This window comes from Equus przewalskii, chromosome 2, assembly GCF_037783145.1.
Source record: "Equus przewalskii isolate Varuska chromosome 2, EquPr2, whole genome shotgun sequence".
Classification (NCBI taxonomy): domain Eukaryota; kingdom Metazoa; phylum Chordata; class Mammalia; order Perissodactyla; family Equidae; genus Equus; species Equus przewalskii.
This window is the reverse complement of record NC_091832.1, coordinates 84733877-84759884: the sequence shown is the minus strand read 5'-3', so window position 1 is coordinate 84759884 and position 26008 is coordinate 84733877. Positions and strand designations below refer to the sequence as shown.

At 38.3% G+C, this 26008-nt stretch overlaps 1 protein-coding gene across 7 annotated transcripts in view; it reads right to left on the bottom strand.

The window, feature by feature from the left end:
• Positions 1 to 26008, bottom strand: part of NR3C2 (nuclear receptor subfamily 3 group C member 2) — a 325890-nt gene that overhangs the window by 154512 nt on the left and 145370 nt on the right. For 4 of the 7 annotated variants that reach the window (XM_008513775.2, XM_070611631.1, XM_008513774.2 and 1 more), the window contains exon 3: positions 9059 to 9210. In XM_008513775.2, the coding sequence (XP_008511997.1) occupies positions 9059 to 9210 (152 nt within the window). The remainder of the gene's footprint in view (positions 1 to 9058; positions 9211 to 26008) is intronic. The other 3 variants (XM_070611634.1, XM_070611635.1, XM_070611633.1) reach the window with 1 other exon arrangement.

The following is a 26008-nucleotide window of genomic DNA, read 5'->3' as shown; positions in this document are numbered from 1 at the left end:
CCTCTCAAGTCAGGCCTTCTGCTGATTGCACCAATTCCATCCCAGGTCAGGCCCTTTTTACTTTCCATCATCCACAATCCCATCCCAGTTGTCTTCTCCTCCTCTAGGTGACACTTGCCATGAGCCACTACAGAGCACTAAGGGACAAAAGTGCCTAAGCTACTGTACTGATTTTTTCCACTGTAAGGAAAGAATCTTATAAAAAGACTCACTGTATTTAAGAGAAGGACTGAGATTTCTCATTCTAATATGAGGACCTTGCATAATCTACCCCAGTGTCTTTGTTCATGCTCCTCCCTCCACATCTCCTGGGTGTGGGCCTGCTGTAGTCAAGCCAGGCTTTTCCTGAACGGGGCCTGCTCAAGCGAGTGGACTCAAGCTCAAGTCTCCATCTTCCCATTCCTCCACCCAACTCCACATCTCTGTCAATCTAAATGCCTCATCCTCCCCATCCTTCAAGGATTCTATTTTAGCATTTGACTGCAGTCAATTTAGCCATTTTCATTTATGGTGTCAAATCCTTCTCAAGAGTATAAAATCATATAAGCTGTATGATCCTAATTATACCATGAGGGCAAGTTCTGTGAGAGCAGCTTTGTGTCCTATGGCTCTTGGGTCTATTTCTGAGCCATTAGAAAAAAATGGACACCAAAGAGCCAAAGAGCTACTAGCATTCAGCTTTGTATGAGGGAGGCCATTCTCACAATGGTTCTTTGGGCCCAAGAGCCTACATCTAATTTTTATCACACACAGGAAATGAAACACAGGAAGATAAAAATTTTAAATAAAACTTTAGATTAATATCAAGACGTTAAAAGAGGTACTTCAGGATGTTAACGGTAATTTTTTAAAAATATAGAGTTCATTCCTTAAGAAAAAATAGAGACTACCCAATTTCTTTCCCATTAGGGCAAGAGAAATTCAAATTAGAGTTTCAACTTGGAATGGCTAGGAGTTAATTATTTAGAGTATAGCGGGATAACTGTTAAATTATAATGTGCTCTCCCTAAGTGTTCTAAAGCCAGAGATGTTGCCCTACTTTTTGATGGGTAAAAATAGTCGGGATCTGACATAACTCTATGAGAGGAAGGATAGCCTATGTGCTAAGTACACAAAGTCAGAATGTCTGGGCTTCCTGGGTTCAAATGCCAGCTCTGCCACTTCCTTCGATCTGGGTGACCCTGGACTAGTTACTCACCTCTTTTATGCCTCGGATGACTAATCCCCAACATGAAGATAGATAATAATCATACCTATTTTATAAAATGAAATTTCATTAATATGAGGATTAAAATGAGAACATACAATAAAGTTCTTAGCATAATGAGCACAAAATAAGCACTCAAGTATTTACTACTATTGCTGTTAACTTTAAGAGTTGAAGGATCATACAATTAATTAAGTCTTGTTACAAAAACAGTCAATGTTTTCCTTGTCACAGCAATTGCTTAGAGAGTTCAGATTTAAATATATTACCTTTCAAAACTTACAAAACTTTTGGACATAAGAAGGCTGTTTTGAGGAAAAATGAGATAAAACATGGGAGCCCTTGGCATAGTGCTCAGCATCAGGTGCTCAAGAAATGGTAGCTATTATTATAGGGGCAGGTGGGTGACAGAATAAAGCATTTTTTCAGCACTGCTCCTTAAACAAAAACCAACTATCTATTCATACCAATGAGAGGATTACTTTTTTAATCTCAGGTTACTGTTCACATGGAAAGAACAGGCACATTAAAATCAAAGTAGCTCAAGAAAATTTTCTTAGAAATAGGCAATACCCTAACTAGTTTTTAAGAACATCATAGGGCGGTGACTCATTGTTGTCATCGGGTTGGCTGCTAGAAAGCTGGGAGTCAAATAAAAGCCTCAGGGCATATATTCTCTATATCTGGCTCTGTTTCCCTTTCTTGTTCTCATCTTCCCTTTGTCATGTTTTTCATTTCACTTACTTTAAATTCCATTTTAACTCACATAAAGCTATAAACTGCTTTAGATTTTTTTCTGGCACAAGATTGGCTGTAAACGAACATAAACACAGGGAATCACTTTGAAAATTACTTACTGTGGTTCTAGTTTACACTTCTCAAATCTGCCATGTGAAGTGCACTCTAATTCAAAATTTTAACCTGCAAGAAGCTGTCTTTAGCTAATGCTAATTTACTTTTAGCCCGCATGTCCCCAGTGAAGTCAGTTTCTAATAAGTTACTTCAACATATTTTCTACTTCAGAGAAACAGTGACAGAATCAAGGGTCAATCTCATATATTCAAATAGATATCCAACCATCAATTAACAAATATTTGAGCACCTGCCACACATTTGGCATGATCTCTCTTCTGGTTAGCAAATCAAATCCCCTCGAGACTATGTTTGGGCTCTGGAGCGGCTAACACTCAACGATGATCAAAGCTTAATGATGAATAAAGAACAAAAACTGGGACTGAAAGTTCCACAGATGCAAAAATGGTTAAAGTTCAGCTAAACTTGGAATAACCAGAGACCAAGTAACTAAGAATTTTCTGTGTGCAACTTAGAGAAGAAAAGAGAGAAAAATTATTCACAAATGTGTAACACACACACACACACAATGCCCCAGATTTATGTTCTCTAAGGTTCTAACCTTGGCCTGTTCTTTGTCCCTCTAAATACCCACTTCTTGGGCAAATGTATCTACTTTCACGGATGATGATTCCAAAATCCTTATTTTCAACCTTGCCTTGTTCCCCAAGCTTCAGAATCACACATCCAACTTCCTCTTAGACGCTTGAATGTTCTACAGACATTTCAAACTCGTTGTCCTAAACCAAACCTCATTCCAATCCTCTTTATCCTGGCAATACTTTTTTTTCCCACAGCACCTGTTAACTTCTCATATGTGACATAAATACCTCATTTATTATGCTTAATCTCCCCAATACCTGTCCCTAGAATGTAAGCTCCACCAGGGCAGAGATCTCTGTCTATCGTGTTCACTCCATCTCCATCTGAGATGTCCCTAGGTATGCCTAGAATGATGGCTGGCATTCAGCAGATAATGAATGTTTGCTGAATGAGTGAATCTTTCCTCCCATGCCACCGAAGCTGCTCCCACTCCAGCGTTCCTAATCTCAGCAAAGGGCATCAGCAGCAGAACCTGCAGAATTATCCTCGATCTTTGCTTCTTTATTTCCAATATAGCACTGCCCATGTTACTTCCCAGAGAGTCTTGTTAACTGTCCTCTCCTCTCAATCCCTAAGACTGCTGGTCTAGTTCTATCACTGGTCATCTCTTACCCAAATTATTTGAAACTACCATCGGAACTGTCCCCCTTTAAATAAGCATACCTCCCTGCAGCCAGATATTACATGGCAAAACTGAATTTACCATTCTGCTGCATGAAAACATTCAGAGGTTCTGTTTTGCCCAAGGATAAATTCAGGCCCCTCCTTAAATCCAGAACCTGGGCCCAATCTGCACATTTAGCCTCACCTTCTATCACCTCACACCTCAGATTTTCACAGTGGTACCACAAAATTGCTTCTGATGCCCTGTACAGAGAGCTTGTCCTTATCCTCCTTCAGCACTGCCAATCCTAATCTTTCAAGATTCAGTTTGGGGGTCAATTCCTTAAGAAGCCTTCCCTGACCTTTCAGGTTGGCCTAAATGTCATTGCTCTGCGTGTTCCCATAGCAACCAACTGAGGGGATATCAAAAATCTGGGCAAACATTTGCAATTAACACGAAAGCCTTATGCTTATGTAAGGAGGAAAGAAGAGTTCAGAAAAATCATACATATAATCTACTGAGTAGGTATTTATTTAAGCTCTTATAGTAAGTAATTAGAATCGAATTACCTGGTTCCTAATTTCTGGTAAAGGAAAAGAAAACCAAAACAATCTTGAAAGTGTCTAAAAAGAAAACTGCAAGCCAGAACAGTCTGGTTTCCCATCTCTGACTCAGCAGTTTTGCAGTAGTGACGATGAACTTTGACATCCACTAGCTTCCTGTGCATGGTTCCCAGGGACACTGCGGGCTGTATCACGCCATGAACTGGAGACATCTAAAAATTATTAAATTATTTCCTCGCTTTATCATTTCCTTATTTTATTTTGCTAGGTATAAGGGGGTAGCTATACTTCAATGATTATATGGCATCATTCTGATTTAGTCTGTGTGCACTAAATTTAAGTTCTTCATTTCGCGGCACAACGTTACTGCTCACACTCTTGCTTGCTTGGCCCCTCTTGATCATGAGCACACACAGCATTGATAGGGATAACTTGGGTAAAGCACATGGTGAGACATGCTTTCCTCTGGACTTGTTCGGTTTACTAATTAATTTTAGAAAAGCAAAGAAAATGAACTAGTAATCAACCATTACATTTCCTTAAAATGTTTTCCCCTATAGAATAATCAATCTATAAATTTAAAGATTTTGACCTATATGCCGTGAACTACATGTGAAAGGAATGAAGTACATATTCACAGGCTTGGACGTCTTAAAATACTACGAATTTGAGGAACCCTAAGATTAATCTACAATTACATCTTTTAAGGCAATTTCATTTCAGGGAATAGATTTACAAGTCTCTTACTTAAAGTGAAATGTCTGAGTGTCAAAACTGACATCATATGATTTGGCTGACCTTACCAAGATATGGACTCTTTAGCCTAACAGGTCTGCTTACAAATATATAAATCCAGTTGACTTTATATAATAATGAACTCTCTTCTTCTTTTACAGCCTTATAACTCTCCTGTGATTTGTGATGGCTGTATCTTCCAGACACTGCTTGTATACTGAGTATCCAAAAAAGAAATTAGGCTATAAAATAGTGTGCTGAATGTAGTCAGCTCTGTTCACTGAGGGATCACAAACCAAAATACACCTGAGATGAAACTAAGGGCAATTTACAGTTGGAAAGAGACTGAGAGAGTAAAAACTCAGACTAGATTTAGAAGTTGAGGATTAGAAGTCAAAAGGTTTGCAAAATTCTTAGGCCAGTTTCATTGCTAATATACTGATTTGGGGGTAAGTCATTTAACTTGAATTGCTCTTACACTGCAAAGGCATATTCACGTGTACATTTGAACATTCAGTTGGTGGTCACTAAATATGTATAGTCTTGCTATGTCCTGGAAATAAGACTCTGTCCTGCCCTAAAGATGTCTAACAGAGGAGCTAAAAATCCAGTTGGCGGCTCTCAATATTTTCTCTACTGTACACTCCCTAAGGTGGGGCTGCCCTACTCAGTTACAGAGGTTCACCAGGGGAATAAATCTCAACAGGCCAGTCCACACTGGAAAATGTGCAAAAGCCCCTCCAGAAAACTTTGACAGACGCTCTAGTCCCCCCCACCCCACGCCCTTTGAGAACTTTGAGCACTGCTAGTCTAGAAGGATCTTACAATCTCAAAGGGCAGCTCTATGGGCAAAATAATGCATTACAGGAAAAATGATGATCTAAGGAAGAAAAAATGAAGAGCTAACAGTGTCATGTGTGTCATTCACATGATCTCTCTACACAGACATTACCAGAGAACTTTAGCATATGTTGGTAGAGAATAAAGATCTAATATTTTAATGCCACTTTACAATTTTTAAAATCTGCAAAAACATTTTGTTTTCATGTAATTTTTCATAGCAGTATTAAGGCAGGAAAATACTACTTTTCCCACTTCTATACAAAGTAACTGAGACCCAGGTAAGTTAAATAACTTGCCTTAATCTCGCACCTAGTGAGTGGCAGAGCCAGAAACTAAAACTAAGTCTTCTGACCCTAAAAGCCAGTCCAGTTTCCACCACAAGGGACAACTCTACTTAAATATATATATATTTATTCTTTTTCTTTTTAAGATAGAAAGGTCCTGACAAACCTTCAAGGCAAATAAGCAATTGAAATTTAAAAATAAAATTATAAACTTCCATTTGTAAGTTACAATAATATGGCTCTTAACTAACATTATTGTCAAATAAGGTATTCTGGATGAGACTTCTGTTTTTATATTAAATGTTTAAGAAGAAAAAAGCATATATATACAGTTCCCATTAAACAGAACACAAAGAACATAATTTATACTTTAAAAAATGATCTACAGTCTCCCTACACAGCCATCACTCCGCAATGACAGCAAGCTTTAGAGTGGTGTGCTCAAGGGCATAAAGCCTTAAGCCAATAAACTCAGAGCTCAGACTGTTATGTTTTCCCTCCTGCCTCCTCTTTAGTGGCCATTTCCAGTTCCCTCCTTGGTGGTGTTAGTTCCTTTCGGCTTTAACTGACTCCTCTCATCTCAGCTCCCTCTACCCAGAGCTGCTTAGAATTCTCTGCTTTTTAAGGTCATGAAGAAAAACCAGAAAATGAAGTTAGTAAACATTCAAATATGAAAACATATGTACACGTTTTTATATGTGTATGTACAGACATACACACTCACACACACATACACACACACTCAGGGTACCGAAGTGTGTCTTCTCAACGCTTACATCACTTCCTTCATTATCACCAAGTAGGCATGAACAGAATGACATATAGGGAAGCATTTTCATGAACAATAGAATTAGGGAAAATGGGAAGAATAGATTATGAGATTTGGAGTTAGGAGAATCTAGGTTTGGAGTCGTAAGACTTTAATAGGGGTCTAAGTTTGGCCTTATGATTCTGACTAGATTAGCTGATTGGGTCTCATCCCAAATGTCTTCATCTGTAAAAGAGGAATAAAATAACATCTAGACACCATAACTTTGCAAAATTAATGCCTCAGATGATATAAAGGATTATAAAATAATTTATTTTTAAATCAAAAAGTTTTGATATAAAGATAGTCATATTTCCCACATATTCCTTCTCTTTCACATACACAAAACAGTAAAAGAACATAAAATATGAAACAAAAACAAAGTCATTACTCTCATGAAATTTATATTTAAAATTTACAGCCTTGCTTCATGCAAGTGAGCACTAAAATTCCAATTTCCAAAGAAAAAGGGAATAAGCTATATTATACATTATTGATCAGCTTTCCATTGAAAGAAAAAGATGTACAGACATTTAGTCCTTTCCATATATATTTATACTTCAGTGACAAAAACAATTCTTTCTTCAGCTACTTCCATAGAAACTACTTAAGCAAGAACATCTAGAAAACCTTTTGATTCAGAAGCAGAGAAAGGCAGGTTGTGGAAATAGTCAAAACTTGGGTTCTGATATGAAGACTGACCCATAGGCAGGGCAACACAGAGGCTTCCACTCCAAATGCCCTTCTCTACGCTGTTTTATTTTGACATATCACCTGACTTCTGTTGACTAATTAGTGAGCCTAAGAGGGGAGTTATTATATTGGAAGGTACAAAGTGGCATTAGGAAGGTGCCAGAGGTAAATTTTACCTATTTATCTTCTACTGAGCCAATCATATTGTTAAGGAAAGAGAGGAGAGGGTGGAAGGGAGGAAAGTCTTAAAAAATGAATTGATTTCAGTATCATACAAATTTGTTTTTCCCATTTTCCAGAAATCAGCCTTCTGGTAACAGAGTTCACCTTTTCCTCTGGGAAATGCTCTCCTCCACTGTGGGTCTAGGTGGTACTGGAAGGCTGATTCCAGGCAGCACTAACCTATCCCATCACTGCATTTCCTGGCCACAGTGATTGGTTCAGAGTGGGGCATGTGAGCCAAGTTCAGTCTAAGGAGATTCAATTGGGGGCTTCTTTAAGAACTGCTGGGAATAGAAAACTCTGTCTTAATGGAGGCCTGGTGGCTGTCTCATCACCACAAGAGAACTTACAGGAGAACAGAGCCAGAGCAAAGTCAAGTGATGGAGAGAATGGGATTGCGTTCTAATGACCTGGCTTAGGACCATAGCTTGCCAGAAGCCAACCCTACACTAGGACTTTCCAGTTATGTGGGCCAATGAATTTCCGTTGGTGCTTAAGCCAGTTTGTGTTGAATTTTCTTTCACCTGTAACCAAGAGCCCATGTCCTAAGAAAGAAATATGAAACTCATATTACCAATTCAATGCTGGGTTTGGGGACTATTAAACAATTATTAGTGTCAATAATGTAAAATCACGTCATATCAATTAACCAATGCAAAATCAATCCCAGAAGCACAGAAATAATTACTTGGTCAGCTTTTTCATCCCAGAACTAAGCACATTTCCTTGTGGTCACTGGCAAAACATGGATGAAACATTTGAGTCGTTCATGCTTAACTCTCTGAAACTTAATTCATCTCTCAGAAAACTGCCCTGAGAAATAAATCTACAGAAGTCTTAATGTTGAACTCCTTAGTGAAAATAAGCGTTAATTACACAATAATACTTCTACCAACAGCAAAAATTCTATACTTCAACCAGTCATAGTAGTCAACCTTAATAAAACCATCCGGCCTAAGTCTGACGTTAATTAATTGCTTGTAAGTGAGGGTGGAGGAAGGTAAAAAAAAAAAACAACTAAAAGCCTATTTCTCCTTAGGAAGTACAATTATTTGGACAGAAGCAAAAGCTAGCCTCAATATACTTAGGGAATTTCAGTAAAACTTTTCATTCAACGTACTGGTCTGGAAACTTTCAGTAGAAATAAAGGTAAGACTCAAACCAGGACATGGAATCTGAAACAGCTGTTAAATGACATTATCCTGTATCGAACACAACCTAAATTACAGACATGATCCTGATATTAATGTTTTAATTTGCCACAAACGTATTTATACAGAAACACAGAAAAGGCATAAATGATATATTATGTGCGTGCCTAGTAAAAATAGTCTTTCAGATCATGCACATTAAATTTATGACGACAGAACTATTTTTCTAAGTCTCACTAAAAAGCAAACTGAGACAAACAACAACAAAAAATTCTTTTTGATGGGTTGATCTCAGTTTGCAATTTCAAATTCTGCCCATTAAATATTACTCGGTGGAAAATCTCCAGGTGGTTTTTAGATAAGACATTATGACTATTCATCACTGACAGATTACATCAAGAATACTTTTGAATTATTTCCCAATACTGTTATAGAGTTAACGGTGCAAGTAAACTACAAACTCAGAAAAAAAATACGTAAAAGGAACACCCACATGAACATTTACCTTCCACTGCTCTTTTGAAGAACACTTTGCAGCTGCCACAGGTTACCACCCCATAATGACATCCTGAAGCCTCATCCCCACACACCAAACATATTTTGGAAGGTCTTGAGGATCCAGTGGAAACACTTCGTAAAGTAGAGCTGGGGAAAGAAATGGAGATTTAAATAACCACACTGCAACGGCACATGGGAGATGCTGCAGAGCTTAGCTCAACATTTGTCAATCATCATGGCTCCATAAGTGAATTCAGTATGTACTGGTCACGTACTATGAAAATAAGGAGGAAGAAAGAAAATGAAGGTAAAACTCTGTCAGTGGAGTAATACTATCAAGAATTCTGTATAGCAAAGCCTATTTTCAGTGCCAAGAAACAATACATAATCACATATAAACTTTGTTCCTTCCTTTTTCTATTTTTGAGAAAGTTTACCAAAAAATATTATTTCCATTCTAGGCGGGCAGGAAGGAGAAGAATCTTGAGCCGAGTCATCATGGAAGTATTTTTGGCCTCAAAGAGCTATTACAATACTTCTCAACTCTCTTCACCCAGACCCACATTATATATCTCAGTTATGCCAGATAAGAAACTCTCCCCATTCCAAAACAATCCACTAATTAAAATTTTAAAATTCTTGCCTTTACTGCCAGCAGTTTTACCCCTCCTGGTTACTGCATTTTTTGCCATGTTACCTTATATAGGTATGTTCAAATTACTTCATTCTGCTGAACAATTTGAAGGGACACGGTCAATAGAAAAAAAAAAAGTCATATATGGCAAATATCTCAGGTACGTTCATGGTAAGAAACTGAAAGATTCTGACCAACAGGTTTTAGAGACATATTTAACCCTTTAAGCAACAATCAATATGAATACTTTAAAGGGGGAATCTTCTCGAGATATGTTATCTATTACTGTGCTAGTTAATGATACATTCTGAAGAAAATTGTTTTAAATTCTAATAAGGAATCATAGTTCAGTGACAGATGTGTACCCAGCAGGCAAAGAAGCTGATTTTTTTTCATTCCTAATCCACATGCATTTACTGAATAACTACCCACAGGTCCTGTGCAAGGAACTGAGGAAATGAATGTAAAAAAACCCAGTCTCTGTCCTCAAAGTTAGTAGGGATATGAACTATTATGGTAAGTGCTACGGTGCAGGGTAATATGGCGGCACATTATAGGTTCAGCCTTCCATACTGGGAAGGGTGGGAACATACCAGTCAGAAAGCACTTCTGAAAAGTGATAGCTGAACCGAGGTTTGAAGCATGACGAGATGACAGCCACACAGAGAAAGGGGGCGGAGACAGAAGGATGTGCAACGGCTCAGAGAAATGCGAGCTGGATGTGTTTACAAACCTTTGGGTAGATTTGTTGTATGTCACCACTACCACCTTGCTGTCATGGATTCTGTTTCCATGTGAAGTAGCAGGAATATGGGAAAAAGACTCAAAGAAAACATCTCAAAAGGCTAGAATGGTTATGCTCTGGTGATAAATTCTCTGGTTTTCAAAATAGCTAAAACATGATAATATTGCCTTAATTTTTTTTTAAAAAAACAATTTTACATGTTTTAACTACACTTTCACTAAAGATAGATGAAGGAACAAACTAGTCAGCCACTCAGAGCATTGTAGCATGACTGACTTTCTAGAAAATGACTTCTCAAATGAAGGACTGAAACAATGTTTTCCAAAGTTGTTTCTCCTCCTGAGAAAAGTGCTCTTTATTATTTTTATGAGCGTCCTTTGACTTCTTTATGGCATTCAAAACATTCCATTTCAGCATCAGTAACTTCTTCAGCACATTAGCCAGGCAAACTCAATCCATGCTCTGTCTGACTCTCTTGTACTTCACAGGGAGACACCACGACTTTGTAAACGATTAGAATATAACTTAAAATCATCATTAACACGTAACTGCTTTTTCACAACTACAAGCTACATGGGATTTTATTTAACATTTCTGTGAGCCTTGGTCTTCATCCCCAAACTTAATAGCTTCTTAACTTTAGTCTTCGGAACTCTCCTCTTCTTTCCAAACTTACTTTCTTGGTGATCTCATCCAGTCTCTTGGCTTTAAAGATCATTAATATGCCCAGGACTTCTAATTGTTTATCTCTAGCCTAGACCCCTCCCTGGAATTTCCAACCCATTTATCTAGCTATTGGACATCTCCACTTGCACATCTGACATGCACCTCAAACTTAACATACACATAACTTTGCTGATCTTTTCCCTGCCTCCAAATCTGCTCCTCCTACAGACTTTCTCATCTCAGTTAACACCAACTGTTAGGGCCTAAACTGTGTCCTCCTCTAAATTCCTATGTTGAAGTCCTTGACCCTAGCATCTCTGAGTGTGACCTTATTTGAGAATAGAGGGTCACAGCAAATACAATTAGTTAAGATGAGGTCATTCTGGAGTAGGGTGAATGCCTAATCCAACAGGACTGGTGTCCTTATTAAAAAGGAGAAATTAGGACACAGACACACACACAGGGAGAATGCCATGTGAAGATGAAGGCGGTGACGCTTTTATAAGCCAAGGAATGCCAAAGACTGCCAGCAAACCACCAGAAGCTAGGAGAGAGGTACGGAACAGATTCTCCCTCAGAAGGAACCAATCCTACCGACACGTTAATCTTAGACCTCTGGCCTCCAGAACCAGGAGACAATACAGTTCTGTTGTTTGAGCCACCTGGTCTGTGGTAGGTTGTTACAGCAGCTCTGGGAAACTAATACAACAACTTGGACCCATCCCTGACTCTCCTCTTTCTCTCACATCACACATCCAATCTGTCAAATTCTATTTACTTTACCCTCAGAATACATCCAGATTCTGATCACTTCCCACACCTCCTCCAGTATCACTCGAGTCCCAGCTATCAACACCACTTACCCTGGGATTTGCAAAAGCCTCCTAGTGGATCTCTCTGTTTCTCCTTGTCCCTATCCTGTCCCCGTAGTCAGAATGATCCTTATTCACTCCTTTGCTCAAAACCATCCAAGGGCTTTCCCCTACACTCAGAGTAAAAGTTCAAGTCATCCCTATGACCACAGGGCCACAATCTGGCCTCTGAGACTTCTCTAAACTCTCTCACTTGCCTACTCCACTTCAGCAACACTGGCCTCCTTGCTAGTTCTCAAATACATCAGGTGTGCTCCTACCTCAGGGCCTTTGCACTTGCTGTCCTCTCTTCACCTAGATATCTACATAGCTCCCTCACCTCCTGAGGGCCTCATCCAAACGTCACTTTCTCAGTCAGGCCTTCTCTGCCCACTCTACTGAAAATACCCCTTCTTGAGACCTCACTCTCTCCCTTTCTGCTTTATTTTTCTTCCTGATGTGTATCACCATCCAATATGTTGTATACTTTACTTCTTTAGTCTGTTTATTATCTGCCTCATCCACACGAGAAAGCAAACTCAAGAGGGGGCAGGATTTCCATCTACTATTTACCATGGTGTCCCCAGGGCATGGAAGTACCTGATAGTATAGAGTAGGCACCCAACAAATGAGTGGTTTCAGATAACAGGCATTTTCACAATGGTCATTCTAAAACGCACCACATCATCAATTCTCAAGTCCTACTGCATTCCTCATATAAAGGAATGCAATTTGTTTTTAATGTTCTTGAAGTGAAAAGTATGTAGGGGAACCAAATTAAGAGAAGCTGAAGAGAAAGTCTAGTATAAAAAAGATGCATTGTGAAATCCAAATTAAAACAATAAATTTCTTTAATTATAAAATTAAAGCAAACATGAATTATTTTTCCTCCTTGTTCACTAACACGTTTCAATGACAAAGGAGCCAGTGTGCCTCTGCACACCTTTCGGCAGCCCTCAGCCTCTTCAGTTTCTGGACCACTGTACTGAGCTCTTTTTAACAACGCCTCTTCTATTTTTCAGGCTCTCTCTCACTTTCTTGATCACCAGTATAGACTTTCTTCCAAGTTTTACCTTTGGCCATCTTTGTTTTTATTTCTACACTCCATCTCTTAATAATCTCATCCACTATCCCAGCTCAAACAGCTTTCCTGGTGAAGGATTTCCCAAATCTTTATCTAGCTCCAACCTCTCCCCCATGTTCCATTTCATGTTTTCACTTCTTTTACATAACCTCTTGGCCTCTATGTCCTATTAGTTTATGGAAGGGTACTGCCCTCTGCTAGTCACCAAGTCCTATTCGTTCCAGTCTTGCATTCTCCCACTTTGCTTCTTGTCACCCCACTGTTGGGAACACTGGTTCACTTCCTAAGGGGTCTTCCCTAACCCTGGCCTCTCCTCCGTCCAATTATTCTACAGTGGCTGACAAATGAACCTTCCTGTAAATCAGTTCTGATTCTATTACCTCCCAGCTCAGAAATCTTCAATCATCCCTACTCCACAGCACCATAAATGACAACCTTAGTAGGTAGGACATTTAAGTCCCTCTCCCTTCTCAACCTTCCCCTGCAGGTCCTCTCACACTGTCCAACCCTGTGCTCACAACAGTCCAACAGCCCTGCTGAAGTGCTATGGATGCTGCCATTTACACAACCCAACATTTCCTTTCCTCGACTCTCACTCCTGGAAACCCTGTCCATCCTTCAAGGGCCCCTGATGTTCTCCCAGCAGGAAGTACCACTCCCCCGCTCCTGATTCATTTCAGCATTTTGTTAACCCCTCTCCTTCACAGGCATCACTTTCACCTTTACATTAGTGACCTGTGCACTTATCCTGATCCCTTGAGGGCAAAAACCTTGTCCTGTGCATCTCTGTGCTCTCGGCTACCATTAGTGCAGTGTTGATACTATTGAATGAATGAATGAAATCGCACTCATCTCCTCATTACAGTAGAACATAAATTTCCAAAAGGCAATTTTACAGAAGGTAAATTAATGAGGCCAAGGTTATAGGTTCAATTCCCATATGGTTCATCTAGCTTTGCACAGAGGAAAAAAAAAAAGCATCCAGGGACATAGACTATTTTCAAAAGCTCAGCCAGCTGTCTCACAAACATATGCATTATTAACACAGAAGACAGGCCACAGAACATGGAGAGACCAGGAAAACTCTAGTCTCTACTGACACCCTGTCATGTGGCTATCTTTGAAACTGAAAGAAGGAATGTGGTTGGGAGGTTATATTTCCAGTTTTAAGAAATGCATTAGTACATTTTACAAGGGGTGGAGGAGGGAAAGTGAAGAGAGAAGGGCAGATCTTGAATCTACTTCTTAGACCCTGAGTGTTAGCAAAGTACAAAGCTTATTTAGTGATTTTGTCTGTCAGAATTCACCTTTATAGTACAATGGATTTACTAAGCATCTGCAGAGGACATAAGGCCCAAACACACAGGGGCAAAGGCAAGAAGAGAGGCTCGATAAGGAGGCCTGGGTCCTAGTTCTGGCTCAGCCACTACATGGTGAAACCTTAGCAAAATCACCTCTCCTCGTTGGGCCATAATTCTCATCACAAAAAGGTTGAATAGATGATCTCTGAGATCCTTTTCAAGATATTCCTTTAAGATAAAGACAGCACAAAAGATAAATGGGACAGCCTGTCATGATCAAGTTTTATCCAAATTGAATTTCACGCTCAAATTAAAGACAATGTATTATACATTACTTGATCTGGATCAAGTGTAAAAAAACCCTACTATAAAAACTTATTCTTTCATTCAAGTTAATCATAAGGCACTTAAAATTGTTCTTGCATCCATATGATTATATCTGTGCTAATTTTGGTTAAAATTTCTGTATAAACGTATGCATCAAAATGGTATTCTACCCCCTAAAAACCATTTTAATATTTATGAGTTGTGAAAAGATACCCAAAATGTTCACTTTTGGTCTTGAGAAGCAAAGAAACACTGCTCACAGAGAGAAGTTTATCATCAATAGACAATGGTAGCTCGCAGGATTTTATACAAATGTTAAAATATTATGAAGCAGAAATGAGTGAACACGATATTTCCATCTGTAAAGACAGTGTCTCTCTCAGGGAAACATGAGTTAGATGCAACCATTTTCAATACCAAATGCAATCGTTCTGATGACCCAGTGAAGAGACTGAAGAGATCAATCAAAAGTTCATGCTGATTTTGGTGACAATCGGGAGGGGATATACTAGCCAACCATCAAAAGCACTTACTGAACTATCTTTTTCCCTGAAACAGCTGGATACTTAGGGAGAAGCAATAAGAAGCTGTGCGAGAAAAAATGATTTTTACAGATCAAAAAATGACTGGAGAAACTGGCTGAGAATCTATAATGCATCATGTTGTTCCAGAAATTACCATACGTAAAACTATCTTTCCCCAACTTTACAATTATATAACAATACAGTAGTGACTGAGCCACTATTCAGTGACCAGAAAGCCTTCATATGAAAAGAATACTTTGTTTCATTTCTTAACCTTACTCAATATGAATTAAACAAACCTATCTTTTGTACTATAACTTAATCAGGTATATGCTTCCACTCCCACCACCAGCTGCTAAAAAGTTCTTTTCCATGTGTAATCAATTCAAGCATTCATTTAACTATCCAGAGCAAGAGTGAGAATTTGGAGGAATATACAAACAATACTTCAGTAAACATCCTTATATCTGAACATACTGGTGTGTCTAAATCATTCATTCATTAAGCTATTCATTGAAAGCCTACAATGGGCCCCACTAATCTAGGTACTCAGATGAATAAGAGAAAGTAGCTATTCTCATGGAGTTTCTACTGTAGCAGGAGAGATAGACAATGTAGAAGTAAGCAAATAATTTCAGACAGTGATAAATTCTATGAAGAAAATGATAGAGACTGAGATTGGATGGGGCAGTAAGGATAGGATTCTTTAGAAAGGTAGCCTGAGAAGGTGTCTTTGGGAAGACAGAAATGACAAAGTAGCCAGTCATGTGAAGATGCCCAACAAAGGGAACAACAAGTGTAAAGTCTCTGAGACAGGAACGAATGTGACAAATTCCAGATACAGAAATGAGGGCAATATGGCTGAAATGCAGGCAACAAGGAGGAAGGGGAGATGAGAGGTGGGAGGATGTGAGGCACAAGAAGAATGCAGAGACGGATCACATGGGTCTCGAAGGCTATGGTAATGAGTTAGAATACTACTGTAAGTGCCATCAGGAGTGATGTGAATATGGAAATGTTTTAAGCAGAAGAGTAAGATGATCTGACTGACATTTAAACATCTTACTTTGGCTGTTGCATGGAGAATAGATTGTAGGAGTGTGTGATGTTGGAAGTGGGAGAGACCAGTCAAGGAGGCTCCCGCAAGCATCCAGGCAGGAGATGATAATGGCTTTGACTCAGCTTAAAGTAATAAAGACAGTGAGAAGTGGTCTTTCCTTTCTTTTCTTTTTCTTTTTTTTTTTTTTTTAAGTAGATAGTACCAAAAGGACTTGCAGAAAAATTGGGTGGTGGTGCTATTAAAATGTATGGCTGGGGTGAAGAGCAGGCTGGCAATTAGGGGGAGTTTGTTTTGGACCTGACACTGGTGGAACAGTATTGGTATGGTATGCTCCTACTTTTGAAAATAATACAGTAACAAAAATATTAATAATAGCCTACCTATAGGAAAAACTAGGAGCAATACATATCAGGTTTACTTAACCATCATGGGCCAGTTTCTTCATCTGTAAAGTAGTGATACCAAAGGTCCTACTTTACAGCGTTGTTACAGATTAAATTACTCAGTATATGTAAGAGCACTTAGAACAGTGTCTGACACACATTCAGTGCTATTGAAATTCTGGCTATTACAACTGGGTATTATTGTTGGATCTATAAATCTTAACAGAGACTGCTAGAGCACTGGAACTACAGATAATTCTACTTTTCTATAGTTTCCTGTACTGCTTTTAATTTATATAAGCATGTATAACATTGGTAAGCAGTAGAAGAAAGGGTTTTTAAAAATATATTATAAAATAGTGGTATTACAATAGCCATATTATGTATCTATTATACAGGTAGTGTTTTATGTGCGTGTGGATCTGATTATTTCTTGTAAGAATTCTGGTTCCTCTGGTGTCCGTAGCGTGTAGGTGGGAAACAGCCACATTAGATCATTAGAATAAATGATTACTGAGATTCAAATACATACTCTTTTATATAAAGAACACTAAATCTAAGAAATGTAAGAATTTGGAGGACACTCAAAACAAAAAATGCATTTCAAAAGTATAAATCAACCTTTAACAGCTGGTTTACTGAAATCCTTATTTTCACCCACATAAAATATGAAAAAGTAAAAAATCTTTTTCCTATTTCCTTTTGTTTTGATAAGCATATATTTTGAGTCACAATATTTAACCTGAGGTCTCTCATACTCATTTTCCCATTAGTTAGGGGGAATATTTGGGAGTGATTCTTGTGGTACATATTTTTTTCTGGTGTTGTCTTTGATGATAAACGAATCACTAATGTTTTGGAGGATAACTTGTCACTAAATAAGGTTGATCTTCTTAAGCCTTGATTCTTAATGCACCATAGATGGGAATTAAAGAATTGGTACACATCTTACAATCTCAGCTGTATGAATAAAATTACAGAAAATGCAAGGATATAAGTAGCTTGGAAAAAAAAAAACTTTAAGCACAGCAATGGCTGATTAGTCTTTTCAATTTACTTTTTGTTTGTTTGTTTTCACAATTGTTTATAGCATTAATACTACTTATTAGACTGGCTCTACTTAATGAGATATGTATTTTTTACACTTTAAATTTCATTTAAATGAATGCAATTTGCCCATAAAAGACTTAAAATTATAATCAATAAAGCACCGCTTCAGCAGAGCAGAAAAGTATCCTGAAACAGAGCTAAAAGAAAAAAAAAAGTAGGAATATTTTACACCACAAGCAACTGAAGCCCACACTAGTACGTGTACAATTTCACTTTTAAAATAAGGATCCATGCTAGCAGAGCATTCAAGTAACTATATCTCCTTAAACCATGGCTAGACAAATTAGCAATTGACCAAAAGATGCAAAATCTATTTTTTGGAAAATAGGCAAAAATATTTAAATCTAGATTAAAATTTATTTTCTAACAAAACAAAGAAAATAGTCAAATGTAATTATTGGCCACCGTATTATTAATGAATCATTTTAACCAAGAAGTTTTTACTAAACACAAACTATGTGAAAGTCCTTCTGAGAATACAAAGATAACAAATGCCTTCTACTCTCAATGAGTTTATAATCGAGTAGAATAGATAAGACCGGGAGACCAGTAAATAGTAAAGTCACTACGTGATAAGAATCATCCATGGCTTAAAAATAAATTAGAATTCAAAGAGAGTCCAATAACTTGCAATTAGGTCGCAGGAAGCTTCACAGAGGAATAGGGTAAGGTGAAAATGAGCTGAATCAAGAAAAAGGTTTAGACAATGCCAAATACACTGGGATCCAGAACTCAATGAGCTTCACTCTTGAGATAAGCATGGAAAATGGCCCAAATCACGAAGGGTCTCTAACACCAGATTACATACTTAGAGATGATTCTAGGACGATGAGTTAAAACATCTGGTAGACAGCTGAAAATATGGCATGGAAAACGAAGAGGGACAGGTACAAAGATCTACTTTGTTAAAGAACATAAAGTGATTATGATTTTTAATACATACAATACAGACAATGAAAGCAAAAAGGTCTGATGAGTTGGAAGAAAACTAAGGACCAGAGAATAGGGCAAGCATGAAAAACATGTTCAACAAGAGAAAGGATGTAATGTAACTTAAAAGATAAATTATTCTAAGAAAGCAAGGACTGAGATTTTATTCATGAACAATGAATGAGTTCACCCAGGGAAAAGTTGAAAGGAGGAGGAAAGAAGGTCATAGATGAAAATCTACAGAAAACTAATATTTCTGGCTAGACAGAGAAAGGAGATCTTGCTAAGAAACTTGAGGAAGAAAAACCAAAGAAGCAGGAAGGCAAGATAATGCAGTCTTGGAATCAAGGTAGGAGAGCATCAATGAGAGGTCAACAGTGCCAAATGCCACCAAGAGGACAAGACGTAAGGTTGACCATCGGGATGTGGTAATCCTTGACACCATTAACCTTAGCAATGGTTGGTTTTTACGCATATATAAGATGCATACACAAGCCATATTTAAGTGAAAAGCTCTCCCCATATTTTCCATTAAGGAGTTTCCATATTCAGGGAAGTTGTCTTTGTCATAGAACTATACTTGGTAGTACAATTTGAGTATATGCAGAGTCTCTAAAAAGATCTAACATCAAATCATTTCCAGAAACATTCCTTGAGCACATATATGTCAATCAGTGGTTGCTAAGACAATGATCAAATATATGAGCTAAAAAATGCCTCCATATTTAATTTTGCCTCTGCAGTCATTGGCATGTGTGAATGTATTTAAATATATTATAAGTTAGTTAGAATCCCCTGGAAAGGAATCACATCCAACAGTCAGTACTTCATAAAGTACATTTTAAGATGAGTACCTTTAACTGCTTCCTTGAGTGTGTAAAGTATGTTCTAAGGAGATGACTACAAAATGCTTGCTTGAGCATTTTTAATTACAGTGACTTCACTTTCAAAATGTAAAATACATATTAAACGATTTCTCTTTTTCCCCTAAACATTAACTATCTTTATGTTAAGATGCAGACTTAGATGCTGTTGATACAGATGTCATGAGACACTGAGCACTAAAGGGGACGGGACCTAACTGTAGTTATTTAGAAGTTATTGATTTCAGCGTGTTTTTTGTTTACCATATTTTCAAAAAGTTGATGTAAAACATGCTTCATCACGTAGAATATGGCTTCTTATTCTCTAGAATTCTAAAATATAGAAAGAATATGGCTTCTTTCTATAAATTTAATTAATGAATCAAAGCTCCAAACAGCTTTTTTCCTGAGTGGTTTTTCTTGCATTCTAGAAATAACCACTTTCTTTGCCATTGGTATCACCCTCTGCTTTGCAAACTCAGTTCCACTGTTACTGCTGCTATGCGTGACTTGTTCATAAGATCACGGGGGCTCTTCAAATCACACCCTCTGTGCTACCTGCCTTACACAAAGTTTTTTGACGTAGGATAAAGGGATAGCCTTCATTGTTTCAAGAATTTACATGTGATAGGTTTAGGGAAGCTCATTCCAAAATTTTTAAATTAATGACATTAATGACAATGTCGTAGTACATTTTGGGCAGAGGTACCACTCCTCAAAATATTAAAAACAGCATTTTAATATGACATCAAAAGTCTTAAAGAATGCTTATATTAATTGGATCAAATTAATTAACATTTCAGTTTCTGAATAATCAATGAGGTATCACTTGAGAGTTAGGGAAAAAACTGAAAAAAAAATTCCCAAGTAATCAACTTATTTTCTTACGTTAATTCTATAATTGTGAAACAACATCACTGCCTTCAGGTCAGCTTAATACTCTGAAATGATCATTCAGTAAAAATATAAGGAATCTATCAGAAAAAAATATATTTTCCATTCACACCTTAGCTTATTATGACAGGTAAGAAATACGCCCCTTTTCAAAACACTAATGAATGTTTCTAGTCACAAGGGTTTTCTTTATGGAAGCCTAGAGTAGAACCACACACAAAATGAGCAACCCTGTCCTCAGCCTGCTTAAAGGCAGGGTGACTTGCACCTGGCTCCTGTTGCCAGGCATCACCAAAAAGAACAGTGGTGTCAGGGCTGCAAAACGCTACTCAGGGGAGAGTCCAGCCTCACTGGTAAGCGCTGAAATAAGGCACGCACACACACTGACAAGGAAACGCACACTCAAACGTGCAAGAATCTTCAGTGTCATGACTTGCTGCTCTTCAGGTATTTTACATTAAGAATTCCCTTGGAAGAAAGTGGCAGAGGCTTTACGTAGGAGCAACCACAGGGCTCTAATCAGGAGATTTAGATGACTGAGTCTGTAAAGAAATTCAGAGGCATCTTTTCTGCCCCACCCCCACACCCCTCAGGATGGACGAATCAATGCTGCCCTGTTCCACCGGTTGCCTAGGCTCGCCCTTATGTCCCCTACAGAGCTCCCTTTTAAAATTCTTCCTCTTAAGCACAGTTTGTAGGATTAAGTCACAGGAAATGGCTGTTTTTCAACCGTTTTTGACCTGCAAAATCAGGAACTTCATATGGTTCCATATACATTTCTGGCCTCTGGCTTTAATGATAAAATAGGGTCTGCCATAGGATAACAGCATTTCCAATTCAATAAAATGATCATTTACCATTATGTGGGCCATAACACTCTACTAAATATGGCGGTCTTAGGCCTTCAAGGTAACGCACAGAAGCATCCAGGTGAAGTAACTTATTGCTTATCCCCACGCCGGACTGCTGAGTTCCCTTCCATTACCACATTCTTCACCAATTTGGGCTATTATTTTAAAAATTGCTATTACATATTCGTTCATTTATTCTGATCAATTTCATTACTTCTACTTTTAAGAGAAATGCCAGTTTAAAAAAATGATTTTAATAAATCAAACTGTATGCTCGTTTCCTGACTTGCCACAAACAGAACAATGACAGAATCCTGAGTACTTTCTTTGGGTCTTTGTTTTTCTTAGGGTTTGAAGTTTGGGGCTGTTTCTTTAATTTCCTCCCTCCAAAAATATTTGAAGCCTAAGGTTTCAGAATGGTTGTTCTTTGGCTAAGACTGTATGCTCACATGTGTGCTAACAAACGGCCACTGAATCAGTGCTGCTCCATGTGGCCAACACAAAGGTACAGAAAAATGCATTATTTATTTACTTCTTAGCTACCATCTTTTCCAGATATCTTGCACCCTACCTTAACCTTAAGGAGAAAAATCAAGAAAAAATACCTACCAAATATTCTGCCTCTTCCTCCTTCTCTTCCCATCTCTGTCCCCCTTTCTCCTACCCAACTCCACTCTCCACATATTTTGGCTTTGAGAAAAAAGCTAACACTATTACCAGAGGTGTGGGTATATTGGGTCCTCATTAGAGCAGACATTAAAATTATGTATATACTTAATTTAAATTAAAAGGACCATCTAGGTATTTTCCAGTAGTTGGAGTGGAAGAAGGAAGAACTTCCAGGGCCTACCATTTTTCTAGCTAGTTCAATGTACCTCCTTACTCATCTTATCTCTGTCACTATTCTGGTACTAAGGAACAGGCGTGGTCACCTCCAGATCGCTCTACAAGCCACAGGCCTTGTGTATGAGCAATAAGCGGGTGCTGAAGCAACTGCTTTGTCCCTCTTTCCATTTACTCAACACCATTACTGAGCACCTTGCACACGCTAGGCATTCGTCTAAGTCTTTGACACCTATCAGCTAACAAAATACACTAAAATCTCTGACATTTGGAGGTCATACTCGAGTGCTAGGATGGGGATGGCGGGGCCAGAAGTACAGCAAATCACTACTGGAAAGTAAAGGAATATTTATATATTAACTTCAAAAATAATTTTATATTATTTTCCTCCTTCTTACAAAAACATATCGTCTGCTTAAAACAGCCCTCTTCAAAGCAAGAAAAACCAAAACGAGAGTTCTAGATTCAGTTACCTCAATGTAACTTCTACTTCTTACAAATGAGATGAGAATCACAAAATGAGACGTGCTCCCAAGAGTACTGAATCAGGACTTACACACACGCTTTTACTTAGCACTCGTGTGTGTGTGTGCGTGTGCACGAGTGTTAAAAGACCCTTGGAATTTCTTTCCGTAAATATGTCAGTCTTTTCTTGCTTTCAGTAGATGTAGCAATCCTTCAAGTAAAAAGGTACTCACATTTTTACTACTGGCTTTAATGCTCGAGTCAATTATCTTCCAACGTTGTGAAGATCTGTACTTATAAAAGACAATTGTTAACTTAGACCAAAATAACTTTTTATCATCTCCCTGACGTCCTTAAAAGCAATTACAGAAGCTTTTCTCAAAAGTTTTTAAAATGTAACCTTTTGCCTTTGGAATAGATCTGAGAAAAGATGAAAAACGTTTTGAAAACAAGGCAAATGGCATAGATATCAAAGCAAATGTGACATTGTTTAGTGGTCAGAAGTGGTGCCACCGGAGTTTGTGGGGAAAAAAAAAAAGATTTCAGTGTACCTATAAATAGTGACGAAAGATGGTGAAAAAGTTGAGGAAGGGCGTTCCTTCGCTTGTAACTGCAACAAGGCAAGCGGCAGCGTGGGAGTCACTGAGAGCTCTCGCTTCAAAAATGTCTTCCTGCCACGTAGTGCTGCCAGACAAGGAACTGAAGGATGGCCAGCTGATACTACCCTGACAACCCACCACCAAAGACAGGAGAGAGCCTGGTTTTCCCTTTTTATTTTATTATCTGGAAATCCCTAAACTAAGATTTACTAAACCTCCTATGTTTAATTTCAGTGCCACAGAACTAAGGCTGCTAGGTGTCTTGACTTGATTTTAAGGACATGCATATATCCTCTATTAAAACTGTACCATAAACACCTGCTTGCAATAAAATCTTTGGAATTTGTATTAACATTCTCTTTCTAGTGTTTGAAACAAAGTACATACTACATGCACCCTTTGGTGGAGATTAATAGAACATTTTTTCAAATATAGGGAACATAATACAAATGTGTATATATACACGTATTTATATCTAGGGAAATTTTACCCCACTTTAAAGAATATGGTCACCAACATAATTTTTTGTGTCTGTGTGTGTGAGGCAGATTGGCCCTGAGCTAACATCTGTTGCCAATCTCCTCTTTTTGCTTGGGGAAGGCTGTCGCTGAGCTAACACCTGTGCCAATATTCCTCTATTTTTTGTATGTGGGATGCTGCCACAGCATGGCTTGATGAGCAGTGTGCAGGTCCATGCCCAGGATCCGAACCTGTGAACCGAACCCTGGGCCACCAAAGTGGAGTGCATGAACTTAACCACTACGCCATTGGGCCAGTGCCCCAACATAATTTATTTTTAATACAGTAAAATAATGTTCAGGAATCAGAATGGCATCTTGGCTTTCTTCCCTCTTAATTTAGTAAAACTTACCAAAACTGACAACATAACTTTTAAAGACCCAGAAAAGAAGAAGGAGGTGGCTCCAGGGTGCTGTGCTGTGATCCCAATAGAGTGTGTCACAGGAATAGGACGAAGTTTACCAGAACCAACACGGACACCTGAGAAGGGACACAGGGCTGGGACAAGGAGGTGGTAAGGAAGCAGGAAGAGAAGAATGAGAAGCAGAGAAAGGACACCAGGAAAAGGCTAGGCAACCAGTTAGAGCCAGTGAGCGCAGAGATGCCTAAAGTTACGAAGAAGGAAAGGTTCCAAGTCAGCAAGACCATTGGAAACCAGGCAACAGAGCTATAGCCATCTGTGCAGTGGGCACAGGGTTGAGCTCCACAGCAGAAGATGAGGTGGCAGGCCTAGGCGGGTCAAGTCGGGGGACAGACAGAGATAACAGTGTGGGGGCAGATAAACTTTGAGGTGTGGAAGCTCACCCCACCCAAGGAGCCTCCCCAGCTTGCCCAGGGACTGGAGCCCCACCCTGGCCACGGCCATGGGTCTGGGTGTGCTCAGCCCAGACCATGTCACCTGCAGCAAAGGATACAGGCTGGCATATTTAATAAGTAACAGAAAGCCAGCTCATGGGGAAAAAAGAAAGTTAATGCAGGTGAGAAAGGAAAGGGAGAAAAAGAAATCTTTTAAAAAAACAGGTAGCTGGAAGCAGCATAAGCTTTCCAAATACGCTAAGTGTTTTAAGGGAACTGCTGGTAGGAACAGATGGTGTTCAAAGACACAAATGACAATTTATTGGAGTCCTAGAAAGGCGGGTATATACAAGTTTAGTCAGAAGAGTTACCTAACAATGACATGTATTTCCAAGGAAGAAACAGGAAAATAAGAGTAGAAATAAATATGACATAGAAAGAAAATAATTCTGAAGTATGCATCTAAGTTCACTGTTTATCTTCTAGGCAGAGAAGACCACAGAAGTACCCCTTTATCCACAGTTTCATTTTACGCGGTTTCAGTTACCTGGGGTCTGAAAATATTAAATGGAAAGTTCCAGAAATAAACAATTCATACGTTTTAAATTGCTTGCCATTCTGAGTAGCATGATGAAATCTCACGCCATCTTGCTCTGCCCGCCTGGGACATGAATCATCCCTTTGTTCAGTGTGTCCACCCGTCAGTCACTTAGGAGCCATCTGGGTGATAGCTTGACTGTTGCATTATCGCACTGCTTGTGTTCAAGTAACCCTGATTTTACCTAATCATGGCCCCAAAGCGCAAGAGTAGTGATGCAGATAGAGATTTGGCAATTTGGATATGTCAAAGAGAAGCCACAAAGTGCTCCCTTTAAGTGAAAAGATGAAAGTTCTTGACTTAATAAGGAAAGAAAGACATTGTATGCTGAGGTTGCTAAGACCTATGGTAACTTTTATTACAGTGTATTGCTATAATTGTTCTAGTATTAGTTATTGTTTTTAATCTATTTGTGCATAATTTATAAATTAAACTTTTTCATAGGTATGTATGTATAGGGAAAAACATAGTAAATATAGGGTTTGGTATAACCTGCAATTTCAGGCACCCACTAGGGGTCTTGGAACACAGCCCCACTGGATAAGGGGGGACTACCGTATTTATTAATTGAAACAATTATAGCCACATTAAATGGAAAGATCATTAGAAAGTGATAAGTATAAGATATTAAAGGTAGGAAAAAGGATTTGTTATGATCAAAGAAAGAATTTTCTACTGTATGTTTGTAGGGTAACAAAGAAATTTGCTGAGGTCTAAAATTAATCTAAAAAGTTTTGTTCACTTTTATTTCCAAAATCTAAATTATAAAAGCAAATAAGAGTTTATGAGGAACTCAATAGGCTATAAAGTAGATAAAGCTAACCTTATATTATAAACCATGTGAAAACTATGAAATACAATGAAATAAAATTACCATATACCATTCATACAACTAATAAGAAG